Here is a 16,099-nt window from a genome sequence, read left to right on the forward strand (position 1 = left end):
ATGCTCATTGCTGCTGCTGCTGCTGTTGTTGTTGCTGTTGTTGTTGCTTTTGTTATCATTTGTGTGTATTGATTAATTGTAAATAGTCTGTCCATATTAGCCATTAGCCATTTGGCTTTGACAATATCCTAATAGGCGGAGTTATTGTCGGGCCGTTAACATCAGTTGGCACTTTTCCCATAGCAATTTTATGCATATTTAATACGGCTTACACTGTGCTCGCTGCCTCAGGCACAAACAGACATTCTCATGTCGTGTAGTAGACCCTGGTAGACTCGTCAACGGGTGAGCAATATGCATAAACTAAATTAATTTGATTGCCACACGCCCAGTTTGTTTATTTGTTTGCTCTGTTGGTCGGCGGAGCAGGCAAATACAATACAATGGGCGGGCGCTTCAGTGCAATGTCTATGCACAAATGGCTTTTGTCTGCCACCATTTCAATTACATTAAGAACAATTCAGGCAAGAGTAAGAGAGACGGCTATAAGACAATCTTTGATGATTATAAAATTAAACTTAGCTTAATTTCAATTAAACTTTATTTAATGGCTGATGTATAGCGAGCGTTTATAAATGAAATTAAATTTAACTTTTTTAAATATTAGAAAAGCAAATGTGAGTTAAGCAGACAGGAAAAGTGTATTTATATCGCTTATCTAATCAGAGCCAGCAACTAAAAGTAAACTTGATCGATGATATCTACATTATATACCTACATAATATATATAAATACGATATTTATATATTTCATGGAATCGCCTGTGATTTCCAGTTAATTCGCTTTCATTAAAAGTATTTCCCATGCATCACCTGTGGCGAAGAAGAAGCTAGCAGAAATTGAATAATTCTGTTGTAAATAATGTAAATACGTTAAGCTTTATTTCAAAGTTCTGCCATGGGGAAGTTTGCTTTTATGTTTTTGCAGCTAAGCGATTACTGAATGTAATTAGGGTAATTTGCCGTCTAAGAGCGAATGAATGCATGAATGAATAAATGAATGAATAAATGTGAAGTGTTTGGGTGCTGAGTGCTTTGTGCTTTGCGCTTTGCGCTTTGTGCGAGCGCTCGCTCAAACTGTTAATGATAATGATGATGATTATAATGATGCGGTGTCATCGACGTGCCGACTAGCCAGCATGGCGCACTTTGTGTGCCCGCCTACCTGCCCACTCACCTGGTCACCAAAATGGAAACTCAAACTCATTTCAACAGCACTCGAGACATGAGTTATTTGGCTCGAGTGGTTTCCAGTTGCCCTGCTTTTCGTAGCCGTTGCCGTTGCCACTGTCGGGCGTTGCATTTCAAGTGTCAGGTGGGGAGCTGGCGAAGGTGGTGCTGGTGCTGGTGCTGGTGGTGGTGGTGGAGTTACACTTTTAATTGCAGCGACTGATTGCTGCTGGGCGTCCTTTTGTCTGCCTTGTTAAATTGGCAGGCATTAAATGCACTTTGCGTGCGGGCGGGCTCAAGCCTTGCTTTCCTCCCAGTGCGTTTGATAACGGCTGTTGTTAATGCACCCATCAAAGGGACTACGAAATGCGTCTAATTAGCAATAAATATATCGCTTAATTTGCGTTATTCCTCTCAGAGTTTATTCCGGTTTCAAACTAATTACATTAGAACCATAGCGAATCACCCTTCTCTATTGAGCTTGCATTAATAATAGATGTGCATATACATAAAGTACATTTCAATAAGCCATAATTTCCACAGAATTTGCAAAAATAGCCAATAAGGCGTCGTTGACTTTTCCGAGAAATGACAAGCAGGCCAAGTACACGGGCTGGGGTAAAAAAAAAAAAAAAGCCTTGGCCATAGAGAATGCCTCACGCAACTTCTGTCTGCCACATGCCTCCACTCACTCGCCGGGCTGCCCAGCGCTATATATCGAATGCGACGATACACAGCCATAGCCATAGACATTGCCATATCCAGAGCGAGCGAATGAGCGAACGACTATTCAAACGTGCCTACACTTATCGATTTTTATTTCAGTTTTATCCGACTCGTTCTCTGCAGCCAAATGAATGGAGACGCTGTCTTATTTTATGCACATATACCCTTGCGTCCTGCCCCTTTCCACCTCCTGCCCGCCTGCCTCTGAGCATTGTTTTTGCACAAACATTTTTGTATGTTGTTGGCTGCTCCTTATGAAGTTCGTGGGCGGTGTCGGTAAGTGGGGCGGGGCAAGACTTGAACTGTGGCAATGGACGCCAGTCGGTAGTCAGCGACATATCGCCATAACACCATCAGCAGTTCATGTGCACGGCAAGAGCAAGAGAAAACAGGATGACAAAATGCGAGCTCTGCTTGGAGGAGACTCCTTGTTGTTGTTGTTGCTACTACTTTGCCTCTGTATCCGCGGTCTGCTCTCGGTCCTTTTGGGGTCGAATTGTCACACGGCCGGACGGTCGGACGGTCGGATGGTCGGTGCGACAGTCTGACAGTGGCTCCTTCGTTTCGCTATTGTTACAGACTGTGACAATAGAAACAGCAGCAGGAGCAGGAGCAGCAGCAGCAGCCGGGTAGAGCATTTCGTTTCCACGTTGAGTGCTACACAACGGCTCCTACTTAGAGTCACTGAAGTGGCAGCAACGGCAAGCAGGCTGTAGGAGCAGGAGGAGCAGGAGGAGCCGCGAGGCTGAGGTTATGCCAGTCAACCAAATAAACGAAACAACAAAGATGCGACACATAAGCAGATACACACAAACAGATACACACACACACACAGTTGAGTAGAGCTATAAAACATGCGAGAGCATAACACAGTTGCTATAAGATGGACCCAGAGGCCCGACTAGCTTCCCTGTTCCACTGCTGGCTCAACTCCATGGCTGTTCCCATTAGCAGCCAACGGCAACTCGAATATCCCAAGTGTCACTGTGCAAACATATATACATATACATATGTATATACTGTATGTGTGTGTGTTTACACTTGCATATAAATAAATAATTTGTTGTTGTATGATTCCTTGAAATTCAGATCTGGGATAGGCGAACGAGTTGAGCCAGAGTTCCTGCAGCGGGACGACTCTGTAGCTGAAAATTGCTTTTGACATTTATGAATTTTATTTGAAAAGTTACTCAAGCAAAGAAATTGTGTTAAACCCTAAAAAAACACACAGATTATAAAAAAGTCAAAAGCTAAATTAATTGTGTTAAATAAAATCAAAGAGTTGACTTAAGGTTAACTAATAATACGTTAATGCTTTTCTTTCTACTTCAGACAATAAATAAATGTTTCTACTTAAATGGATATCATTGCAAATTATTTACTGATTTATGATTTATTTATACGGTTTGTTGAGTCACTTTGAGGGGATCTAAGTAATGCTGCATAATTAAATGGGTCGTCGACCTAAATGCGAGATATTTATTATGCACAAATATTTCTGCGACAAGTCTGCCGCAAGTCGGAATATTCCAGTGCGTGTCTGTTACAGTATTTGTGTTTGTGTTTGTATCTGAGTCTGTCGTCTGCCTCGGATGCTTCTTTGCTTGTTTCACTTTGGTCCGCTTGGCTCGCTGTGCCGCATTTAGCTTAATTCAATTATGCTGCTTAACAAGCCAAATGCCTTCAAGGCATCAACTGCCGCCGAAACAGCAGGACCAAGGGATAGACTTTGTGCCCGGATCCGGATTGTGGGCACAGTCGACAGTTCTGACTGCTTCTGCTGCTGCTGCTGCTCCAGCTCCTGCTCCTGCTCCTGCTGCTGAACGCGGGCGCAAAAACTACTCGCAATACACTTTCCATTACCTTTGCATCTTTGCCACGCTTTGTTGTTGTTGTTGTTGTTGCTCTGCGTTCCTCCCCTTTCCGATTGCGCTTCTATTTTATTTTTTTTTGCCTTCTTTTTTGTGCCAACAAAATTTTTACTGACTTTGACAGGCAGCAAAGCGGCGCACAGAGAGCAAACTTTTCAGATACACGAGCAAATGCATTGCACAGACACACACACACACACAGAGATATACACACTCACACAGATACACACTTAGTGACTGTTGTAGAGCGTCAGTCAGCCAGTGAGTGGTGCCTCGTAAATAGGATTCATCTTGCTGCGCGGGTAGCCGCCGTTTGACTCTGTTTTTTGTTTTTTTTTTTTTTTTTGCCTCTCTGTCCCAAAGTGTGCTTGGTTCAGTTTTTATGCTGCTGCACAAAATGCAAAATAATGTGGCAACATCTGGCCCTGCCTCCGAGCCCGAGCCCGAGCTCGAACCGAAGCCCGGCGTCAGTCTCTGTTCTCGCCAGACACTCGAGTAGATGGCTGGGCAGGCAGGCAGGCAGGCAGGCTTGCATCGGGCAGTCAGTTAACTACCAACCAGCAAACCATCCATCCATCCATCCATCCATCTATCCAACCATCCGTGCAACCGTTCGTCGTCTATCCGTGCGTTCATCTGCGTCTCGGCTAGCCAAACTTTCGAGCATCTCCCTGGGCGTATGTGTACGTGCATATCAAGTGCATATCTTTGACTCGATATTCATTTAGCCTTTCCTTACTTTTGCTTGTTTTTGGTTCTTTTTTTGTATACCCTTAACAGAAAATCATTCACAATTTATCCTTATATGAATTATGAGGTGTTTGTCCCTAAATTCAGATCTACTTTAAATTTTAGAGTATCAATAAATAATATAATTTATATTTTATTATCCAGAAGGTTTTCATTGACTAAATGTTTTAGTGTAACTAAAGTCCGACTTGAATAAAATTTACAAAAAATAATATGGTTACATCTCTTTTGCGTTTGTGGCTTAACTTACCCTGAAAACATACAAACATCTTTAGGTTTACTGTACGTACGTATAATAAATATGTATATAACTATGTATATGTATGTCGTTGATTTCGTCTGCTGAATGGCTCTTTGGAATTGGGAAATTTTAACAAAAATCAAATTACTTGACAAATGAGATGAAAAGAAATATATTAAATAAGCCATCAGGGCTTTTGTTCAGACTGTGGAATATTTGATTTCCGTCTTAAATTATTTCATTTTGTTTAGCAAGAATAAATTTATATATAATTTAATTATGTTAATTCCTTATAGTAAACAGAAATAAAGCAAAAACTTTAATTATACATTTATCAAATTGCAGTTAAATTTCTGCTTGATCATATGTTAAATAGTAATTGGTTGACTATCGTGAGTTATTGGAAAATTGCCCTCTTTCTCAAGTTTCCCCCACTTGCGTCGAGACCAATTCGATACAGTTTGTTGAGTGTCTAACAAACTGTGAGGCATTCAGCTGGAAGTGCTTGCCAGTATTCGTATTTAGATATCCGTCCGTCCGTCCTCCCCCCCTCCCTTGGCGTACTTATTGTTGTTGAGAGCACACGCGGCGCGGCTTTTGATTTACGTTGCTGCTGGCAACGTTGCTTCAGTACCTTCAGTTGGTTTGCCATTGCCATTGCCTCTGCCTCTGTCTCTGCCTCTGCCTCTGCCTTTGCTCCCTTCTGGGTGCCTTCTCTTGACGCTCGACTGCACAGTCATCTCGTTGGGATGCCAACATCGACGTCTTGAGCTTTGGCACCGACGAAAATGATTGTGCCCAGTGCCTAAAAATATGAAACTCTCAACGTTGCCAGGACAATTTCACAGTGTCTGCATATGTATGTATGTGTGTGTCTCTGTGTGTGTGTGCATGTTGAATGATGTGAAAGACGACGTCTCCCGCTGCTAGCTCTGGGCAGCTGTAAACGGTCGCCAGTTGCGCTTGTTAAATTCCTCTTAGGCTTTGTTTGGCTGTCGATAATGGCGGCAATGGCTACACACACACACACACACACGCAAATAAATATATACATATGTATTGCTGAGCGGGATAGAGGAGGGGCAGTCATGGCTTCGGCCTCCTCTCATGCCTCAATTCCAATCGCTGACAACGTCTCGAGCAGCTTCTTTGATGCTTATGCTCGTTTATCCTACGCCTTCGCTATGCTATGCTTCCTGCTGTTGCCGCCGCTCTATCCGTAATTCCTCATTTCATTTTGTTTCATTTTTTTTGCTCGTGTGTTCTTTGTGTCTGCCCGACCGTGCCGCCTCCGCGCAGGCTCCCATCCCATGCGCGCTAGCTCCATTTTTGCCCTATGCAAATTAATGCCGCCTCCTGCCTCCTGCCTCCTGCTGTCTGCCTACTGCATGTGGCATGTGGCTCGGCAGTTGTAGCAGGACAATCCATGGTGGTATTATGTAAATTTTTCGCCTCTTTGTTGTTGATTTTTCATTTCATTTTCTAAACAATATACATATACACATACATATGTATGTACAAAAGTCGCTGCCGCAAGCGCAACATCAACAGCAACAATGTGAGCAACGGCAGCAACAACGAAACCAAAACAAAGTTGAACTTTTAATTGAAAAACTACTTCAGGCACGGCCGCTAGTTACACATTTTTGAAACAGATTTCAATAATCGACAGCACCTGCATCAAGCTGCTTTTATTATTATTACTACTATTTTTTTGGCACTGACGCCTACACTTTGAGGCATCCGAGTGCCAAGAGCAATATGTCTGTCAACCTCATGATTTCGACATTGAATATCAATTTGGCATTGCCTATTAGCCATATGATAAAAGTACTCAACTTAAAAGGCAACAATAAATATCCTTTGCAAATGTTGATAAACTTTCGATTTGGTTTGAAATGCTGTTGGAGCTGTTTGTAAAACCATAAATCTTGCAATGCTTGCTATATATGTACATATATACTAATACATATATCACAAATAATTCATTGCCTGTGGATTTATATTTTTTAAAGACATATTTTATTCAAGAGTTGAGGCCTTTGGATATACTTTGTATTATTATATGTGTTAGATCTACATTTCGCATATAGTTTTTGTTGATTTTATTAATATGTTCCGTTCTTGACATTTTAGTTTTTACATTTTTTCATTGATTTTTTTTCATAACTACACTTAAGATTGGTCATAATTAAAGTCAAGTTGCCTTATCCTAGTTTGTGCATACTACGTATATGAGCAAACGTATACGGTTATAGCATCTTCCGGATATAAAGACGGTTCCGGATTCTAGTAGTTTAGATTAGACTAGTTTAACTTATCTTAAAGTCATTTCTCTGGTTCTCTAAATTTATTAATTTATTTTATATAAATTGAATTTTATTTGAATTGAATTTATTTGTGGTTTTCATTCTCTTACTTCACCTATAATTGTAGAAATATGATCTTTATATCATTGTTTAATTTCGTATATTCTACTTAAATTCATTCACCCGCTGTCGGCCTATACTATAGTCTACCCATCTCTGTCTGACACCCGCGCCTCTTTTCACTTGCGCCTTGCTATGTGATTTTCGTAAATTGATTGAGGATTAATTTTATTGATATTAACAAATGATATTAAATATTATTTAAGCAGTTATAACTCAATTATACCCTCAAAACTCATTCAGCCAGGGTATCGATAAAAATAAGAGTGTAAAGGAAGGAGTGCAAAGAGCTTTTCAGGCACTAATGAAACTGGTTTGGATTTTATTTCTGTTTCTGTTTCTGTGTGTTAGTTTATTTTTCCCTTTTGGACGCGCACAGCTCGGTCCGAAAATATATATGGGAATGTATTGGCGCACTTCCAGCCGCTGAGTCGGGTCGCTGCTGCTGCTGCTGCTGCTGTTGCTGCCTCGAATTGTGTTAAGTTGCTTCGTTTTGTATGCACAAAGGCAGCAAGCAGCAAACGGCAATGGCAACGGCAACGGCAACTGTTGAACGGGGCAGGAGCGGGATTCGGGCGATGGCACAGCCGGCGGCAAATTGAAGAGTTCCAGCTTCAAAATAAACAACTTTGAAATGGCGCGCAATTTTACCCACTTACACAAGTTGATGGTTGTGCGTCGTGAGTGTGTGTGTGAGTGTGTGTGTGTATCTGAGAGATACTCTGTTGCTTGTTTTTTCCCTCTCGTTCGCTTGTATCTGATGTATTCAGCTGCGCTTTGGTCACGTACAAGATTGCTGCCCCCGAAATGGTTGTCGATGCTTATGCCACGGCTGGGCGTTCATTATGGAGAGCTGGCGTCCCCTCGGTTACCCGATACCACCCAGTCGGCCAATAAACACGCCCGGACCCTGACATTAGTGGGTCAATGGTGGCCCAATAAACAACAATAAATAAGTGCACTGCTCACATACACTCGGCTATATATCTGAGTGGACAGACATATCTACATATATATAAGTATATTCAATGTGTAATAATTGTTTATGGTGTGTTTGCAGGAATATTGTCTCCTCCGGGTCCGTTTCTGACGCCCAGTCCATCGCCATCGATCTCAGCTAGTCCACGCCTGCAACCATCACCATCGCTATCACCATTCCCACAGGATGTGGTGCTCGTAGCCGGTGGCAACGCATTAAACACCAACAGCAATCCACAGGAACAACACGTAAGTCCCATCATAATATGCTTGCATCTGTATCTGTATATCATTGAATCCTTTGCAGGAGCGCAAGGCGGCGACGCCTGGCAGGCGACAATCCATACATCAGTTCACAAATGGCAGTCCCAACGCCGGCACCGTTGTCTTTCAGCCGAGTCCCTCCCAGTCGCCGGCCGCTGCCACGACCGTCATTGGCGTGACAGCTGGCGGGCTCATTGCCGCCGCCGCCGCCGCCGCTGCCGCAGCCGGTGGACACAATAATGCAATCGGCACTGAGTTGAACGCCACGCTAGTCGGCTCCAACAATATCCAACTGAACAAGGTAAGTTGAGTCGAGCTGCACTCGCCCGATAAGATAAGATGCCCTATCAAACTGGAGCACTGATGGCCGATAATGGAGCGAATTTACATTGCATTAACAGATACCAAGACACAACTAATGCACAGCTTAAACAATAAACAGATGTCAACTGTCTTTAAGTTTTATTCAATTTGCTGCTGCACTCTTTGGCTCTGAATCTATCACACTTAACTAATAGTTAGACACAATTTGACAGTGGCAACTAAATTGATTTTTTTTTACATATTTCTAGAAGGGCAACAAGCGGACGGGACAGCAGCATCAGCACCAGCAGCAGCAGCAACAGCAGCAGCAGCAACTACAACAGCAGCAACTGCAGCATCAGCAGCAACAGCAACTGCAGCAGCAAATCTTCAGCACCAACGCAGCGGCGCCCACCTCGATCTGCTCGACAGTAGCCGGCGGCTATGGGCAACCGAATGCAACGGCAATACCCACGCCCATTTCGTTTACGACAGCAAATGTGGCTAGTAGCCCAAAAGGTCAAGCGAAAAAGGGCGCCAATTCGGTGCTGAGCCAGCAGCAGCAGCAGCAGCAGCAACAACAGCATCATCAGCAACAGCAGCAGCAGCAGCAGGCGCAGTTTCAGCAATACCAGAGCAGTAGTCCGCTGATAGCAGACAGTCCTATACCCAGTCCCAGCAACGCAATCGCTGCTGCGGCCATAAAGCCGCCAACGCCACAGCCTCAGGCCGTACAGATGCTGCCGCAACAGTTCACAATCACCAGCGGGCCGCAGCAGCAGCAGCAGGCGCCGCAGCAAGTTTTCCAGTTCATCCAGGGGCCGCAGGGTCAGATCATAGCCACCACCACCCAGCAGGCGACGCTGCAGCAGCAGCAGCAACAATTGCAACAACATCAGCAGCAACAGCAGCAGCAACAGCAACAACAGCAGCAGCAGCAACAACAGCAGCAACAACAACAACAACAGCAGCAGCAGCAGCAGCAGCAACAACAGCAACAGCAGCAACAACGCTTTACCAGCAATGCAGGCATTGCGTTGTCTTCTGTCAACACTAAGGCGAGCAAGACGCCCCAACAGATTCTGCCCAAGCCGCAGCAGGAATTGGTCTCCCAGTCGCTGCAGCAGCTGCAGAAGAACAAAAGCAACTCACAATTGCCGCAGATCTCACAGTCGCCTCAGCCGCAACAGGCGCAGCTCAGCGCTGCAACCAACAATGCCAACAACCAGCAGCAACAGCAGCAAATCTTGCTGCCAGCAACATCAGCTCAGCCACAGCAACTGTTGCTGAATCAGATGCCCGTGTTGGTGCAGCAGAACCCGCAGGGTGTGCAGCTCATCTTGCGTCCACCTACGCCCCAGCTGACAGCCACGCCCTCGCTCGTCATACAGAACTCGCGCGGACAGCCACAACTGCAGCAGCCGCCGCAGCAGCAACTGTTGCGCATCGTGGGCACCAATGGGGCCACCATGCAGCTGGCCACACCGACCTTCATAGTGTCGTCGCAGGGCAACCTCATCCAACAGACGGCTGCCGCTGGCCAATTCCAGAGTGCGATCAAGACGGGCACCCAGCTGAGCGGCCTGCATGCGGCGCTGGCAGCGCAAACGCCACGATCTCAGCCGTTCACCACAACGGCCACCATCAACACCCAGTTGCTGGGCCAGAGCGTTGCGGCGCAGCTGCAGAATCTGCAGCTGGCTGCAGCAGCAGCTGCCAATGGCAATGGCATTGCTCAGATCCAGATGCCCAATGGGCTGGCGGCGATATCGCAGCTGCAGCAGACTCTCGGCGGTGCTACCATCAATCTGAATCAGCTGAATGGCGCCCATCTGCAGCAGATAGCCACGGCCTTCCAGACGCCACAACCGCCGCAGCAGTCCACCACAACAGCTGCATCCGGTGGTGGCAGCGGCAACAGCTCCACGGAGCTCTTTGCTCAATCCTCTCCGGCGCATGTACCCGTAGCAGTTACCCCGGAGCCCCTGCGCCAGTCCACGGCGCAGCAGCAGGCGGCCATGGCCACCATACAGCTGCAGCAGCAGCAACAGCAGCAGCAGCAGGCGCAAATACAGCAGCTGCAGCAACAGTTGCAACAGACACAGACGCAGGTGCAGCAGGCGCAACAGCAGCAGCAGCAACAACAACAGCAGCAGCAGCAACAACAGCACCACACTGTGGAGCCCAAGAAGAAGCCTCGGCCGCGCAAGAAGAAGCCACCGGCGGCTACGGCGGCAACAGCTCAGCAAAAGATTGCCATACCTGCCACGCCCACGCTGAGCACGACGCCAGCGCCAGCGCCGACGCTAACGCGAACGCCCGCCCCGCAGGTGGCGCGAGCGAAGTCGCCATCGCCGCCGCCCACGCACATCCAGCGCGCGAGCAACGGCAAACTCGATCTCGGCGATGTGATGAAGTTCTGCGGCATCACGGAGGACGACGACGACGATGAGGACTATGCCATGGATGCAGTCACAAACTCCGCACCGGCTGCAGCAGCTGCAGCCAACAGCAGTGGCAGCAGCAGCAACAGTGGCGGCAACAACAACAACAACAGTAGCAGCAGCAGCAGCCACCACCATCAGCACATTGAGGAATCACTGCCACCACCACCGCCGCCGCCGCCCTTAAGCAACGGAGTAGTGGGCGCGGCAGTCAACACAACGGCGGCGCCCAGCTCCAACGATATCATGATCTCCATACCGAGCCAAAACGGCAGCGATGGGCTGCCCTTTACGCTGACCATTCCGGCACCAGCGCCGGTCAACGAAGCCACCGAAATACCAAATATCCTCATTAAGATCGATCCAAGCGATGGCGCGGCTGCAGCGGCCGTTGCCAGTGGAGCAACCTTACCACCGTACACGCTGTCCACGCCACGCCTGCCCACCGCCGAGGAGATACAGCGGCAGGCGCAGCAGCATCTCGCCCAGCAGGCAGCCGCTGCGGCTGCGGCTGCGGCAGCTGGTGGCAAAATATGCACCAGCATGCAAGCCACAACGCCGGCGCCCACAATTAGCTTCAGCCTGGGTGGAGCACAATCGCAGACCATCGGCAATGTGACGCTGCAGCAGGCGCCCATTGCGGCGAGTATAACGCTGACCACGCCCACGACAACAACAACAGCGGCGACGACGTCGTCGGCGACCGCAGCAACAACGGCGGCAGTAAAGCCGCGCCGCAAACCCGCTGTGCGTCGCAACACCAAGAAGCAGGAGACGCTCAACGGCAACATCGTTAACAACGGCAACATCATCAGCACCAGCAGCAGCAACAGCAGCAGCATAAGCAACATCAGCCACAGCATGAACAACATAGGGCACAGCATCATTGGCAGCAGCAACACCACCACAACCACCATTAGCAGCAGTGGGAATAGCAGCGGTGTCAACACCGTCAACACCATCACCCTGACAACGCCAGTGAGCAGCAGCAGTGCCTGCAGCTCCAGCATATTGCTGCCGCATGGCCTGGGCCTGGCCAGCAGCAACAGCGGCAGCAGCAGCAGCGCCACGCCCACAACTGTGCCCAGCCAGATTGGCAACATACAGATCTCGCAGGTGCAGAACCACCATCAGACAACATTGCCCATCGGCAGCGCCGTGGAGAATAAGATTCAGATAATGCCCATTCTGCCGCCGGGAGCCACAGTGATGGGTGGTGCAGTGGCATCGACAGCCGCAACGGCGACAACCACCACTGCTGCCACACCACAAGCGCAGCTCGTCTTTCAGCCGACGGCAGCAACAACCACAGCATCATCAGCCCCGGAGACGACCACAATCAAGCTGTCCAGCGATGGCCGTCAGATGCAATTGGTGACCATACCACAGGCTACGCCACCGTCGACGACGGCTCCGATGCAGGCGGTGACAACGGCCGGTGGTGCCACCATATTGCCGCCCCAATTGACGGGCATGCCGGGCAACGTATCCATATCGGTGGGTTCGCCCGCCTCGGCAGCGGCGCTGGTCCCCCAGCTGACGGGCAGCCTGACGTTGGCCGTTTCGGAGCACTGCGAGCGACTGATTTTGCGTCATGATCCCAACACGCCGCAGGATCATCAATCGCAGCTCATTCTCCAGGCATTGCTCAAGGGCGCTCTGCCCAATGTGACCATCATCAATGAGCCCACACGCATGGACACGAACAAACCACCTGCACCAACTCCGCCGCCCCCACAACCAGCACAACAGCAACAGCAGCAGCAGCAGCAACAACAACAACAGCAGCAGCAGCAGCAACAGCAACAACAGTTCCAATTGCAGCAGCAGCAACATGCGCAGGTAGCCACAACAACAATCGCAGCCGCTGCGCATCCTCCCAAGCCACTGGCAACATCCAAGAGCGATATCAAAGGTATAGAAAGGTGTTTATATCGTTTGGTTTGGCCCTTACTAATTACACTCATCTCATTCCAGCTGTCAACAATAGAAAGTTATCCACACCCGCCGCACACGCCAGCAATCTGCTGAGCAGCAACAATAATACCAACACCAACAACAGCAGCAGCAGCAGCATTCCCACCAACACCACCCATGCAATTAAACCACCGAGCATGCCAGCTAAGATTAGCGAAACTTTAACCTTTCCACAATTGCCGTCAACAGCGCAACTGCTGGTGCAGCAACAACAGCCCCAGCAGCAGCAGCAGCAGCAACAACAACAACAGCAGCAACAGCAACAGACGTCGCAGCAGCCAGCGACAGCCAGCAATGGGCAACGATACGTGGCACTGCCACCCATCGATCCCAGCACGCAGCAGCTGTTTTGCCTGAACAGTGTCTCCAATCAGATTACGGCCATCAGCGCTGGCCAAACGACAGCATCGATTGGGCCCACGGAGCGATTGCTGATTGCTCCCGCGGGCATCAATGCTCAGCAGCTGGCGCAGTGCCTGCAGCTGGGTCAGTTGCACTTCAACGACGTGAATCCTCTGCCACCCACGCAGTTGGCGCAGCAAGCGGCAGGAGCAACGTCCACAGCAACAGCCGCTGGCACAGCCACAGCAACGGCAACATTGCCCATCCAATTGCGCCCACAGCCGCCACAGCAGCAGATTGTTCATCCCATACAGCCCATCAGCAACGGGCATGGCCTTAGCCTGGGCTTGCCGATCAGCACGACAACAACCACGACGTTGACCACCAGCAACAGCACCACCACGAGCACCACTACGGTCACCAAACAGGTGGCCAATGTGGCGCCCATCATAGACCAGAGCAAAGCCAAGCTAGAGCCGGCCAAGGCCGCCGGAGCAGGCAGTACGGCATCAACAGCGCCCAGCACGGGTGCCGTAGCCAAAAAGAAGCCGGTGCGTAAGCCCAAGACGACGTCAACGGCCGCCGAGATGAACAGCCTGAAGAATGCCAGCGTTGTCAAGCCCATGCCCAAGCTGGATCCGCTGTCCCAGAAGCCCAACAACAATCCGGTGCAAATTGTGCAGCCGAATGTAGCGAGCGGCAAGCAGATGATTGTCATTGTCAGCTGCAGCGGCGGGCAGACAACCACAACAACAACCACCACAATGAGCAATAGCATTCAGCCCTTTCAGACAACGAGCGGTACCAAATTGGTGGGCGTGACGGCGCCTATGCAGCAGCAGCAACAACAACAGCAGCAGCTACAGCAGCAATCTCTAGGCACAACAGTAACTGTGCAGCAGCAGCAACAGCAGCAGCAGCGTGGCAGTTTCAGCTTAACAGCAACAACATCGACGCCCAGTGCGGTGGCCAGCAGTGGCGGTAACAGTGGAGCTGTCACTCAATTGCAGTTGCCAGTGCAAATACAGCAGCAACAGCCAAAACAGCAGCAGCAACAGCAACAGCAGCAACAACAGACGCAACAGCAGCAGCAGCAGGCCCAGCCACAGCCGCAACAAAACACAATTTCGCGAGTGCAAACGATTCAGTTGACACCTCAAATGCAGCAGGTATTCCGCACGGTGCAAACCCAAATACAGTTCCTGACCATCAAGCTGCAGAACAAGTCGTTTGTGCCCACGTTGCCCATCTCGCCAGAAGTGGATCCAGCAGCCATCGCCATGTACAACAAGCCCATGTCAGATGCGGAGATCAATGCGGCACTGCAGCGATTGTTTGCGGAACAGCATCGCATCTTGGCCTCGGGCAAGGAGGTGCCGACACCGGAGGGCATGATTCCCACGCCCAATGCGAACGGCAGCTTCAGTCTGATGCCGCAGCAATTTCAACAGGTGCAACAGCAACAACAGCAGCAACAGCAGCAGCAGCAGCAGCAGTCTGCAGATACTCTGAAAGCAACAAATAGTGGTGTTATTTTGGCGAATGTGGTGCAGCCCAACAATCATTCTACCACCAGCACAACAGCAACGACAGTGCCCAACAACGCGCAGCAGCAACAACAGCAGCAGCATCAGCAATTGAATGTTGCTCAACGCATACACATTTATCCCATGCAACATCAACAACAACAGCAATTGGCCAACAAGCAGAAGCTTGCACAGCAGAAGCAGCAACAACTACAACAGCAGCAGCAGCAAGCGGCGTCCATTTGCAACCTGCCACAACAACAGGCCCAACAGACCAAGGTCAAGGAGCCAGCCTGTCGCGGCAAAGCTAATGCAGCCAATCAACAGCAACAACAGCAGCAACAACAGCAGCAACAACAACAGCAGCACCAGCAACAGCAGCAACAACAACAGCCACAATCGACTGCAACAGTCAATATGTTGCAGCAGAAAGCAAATATTCTGACTGCACCGCTGCAGCAACAACAACAGCAGCAACAGTCTGCTGCTTGCCTCAAAAATGGACCACCGCCGCTCATCTTTGCCAGCGCCACGAATCTTTTATCCAATAGCAATAACAGCAATAGCAATAGCAATAGCAATAGCAATAGTAACAGCAATAGCAACAGCAACAGTAATAACAACAACAGCAATACCAATAACAACAGCAGCAACAGCAACACCAGTGCCTTGCAAGTCGGCATGTTGTCAATGCCACCATTGCAACCGCAACAACCACAACAATCACAGCAGCAGATACAACAACAACAACAACAGCAACAACAGCCGCAGTTACATAGTCAACAACAGCAACAGCCGCAGCAGCAGCAACAGCACTTGCCACAACAACAACAACAACAGCTACTTCCGCTGCCTCAACCATCGCTAATAGCAACCCCAGCATTGGGTAATCTAATTACCCCAACGCTGCCCACAGTGCCTGTATTTTTGCCGGGTTTGTCTCTGTCCAAAACGGAGGAACTGCTGCCAACACCTAAACCAAAAATTGCACGCCTCTCCTTGTGAGTAGTTGGTTGACAAATGCCGATTTTAATGAAATGAGGCCAACTTCAATGCACTTCGTTAAGAGCAGCTTGAAT

The 16,099-nt window shown here is 48.8% G+C and overlaps 1 protein-coding gene and 1 long non-coding RNA gene across 4 annotated transcripts in view; one reads left to right on the forward strand and one right to left on the reverse strand.

Annotated features, from left to right (window-relative positions):
• The window catches only part of LOC149092169 (uncharacterized), a 116,730-nt gene extending 103,309 nt beyond the window's left edge, over window positions 1-13,421 (reverse strand). The window contains exon 1 of one of the 2 annotated variants that reach the window (XR_016197329.1): window positions 13,366-13,421. This is a non-coding gene — a long non-coding RNA (uncharacterized LOC149092169). Of the gene's footprint in view, window positions 1-12,922; window positions 12,987-13,365 lie in introns of those variants that run through there. The other variant, XR_016197331.1, reaches the window with a different exon arrangement.
• The window catches only part of Bicra (BRD4 interacting chromatin remodeling complex associated protein), a 52,764-nt gene that overhangs the window by 31,939 nt on the left and 4,726 nt on the right, over window positions 1-16,099 (forward strand). For both annotated transcript variants that reach the window (XM_089263567.1, XM_089263566.1), the window contains 4 exons: window positions 8,247-8,413; window positions 8,472-8,729; window positions 9,001-13,090; window positions 13,153-16,021. In XM_089263567.1, coding sequence (XP_089119693.1) covers window positions 8,247-8,413; window positions 8,472-8,729; window positions 9,001-13,090; window positions 13,153-16,021 — 7,384 coding nt within the window. The remainder of the gene's footprint in view (window positions 1-8,246; window positions 8,414-8,471; window positions 8,730-9,000; window positions 13,091-13,152; window positions 16,022-16,099) is intronic.

Source organism: Drosophila navojoa, chromosome 2 (assembly GCF_054131105.1).
Source record: "Drosophila navojoa isolate 15081-1374.11 chromosome 2, UAZ_NAV_1.0, whole genome shotgun sequence".
Taxonomy (NCBI): domain Eukaryota; kingdom Metazoa; phylum Arthropoda; class Insecta; order Diptera; family Drosophilidae; genus Drosophila; species Drosophila navojoa.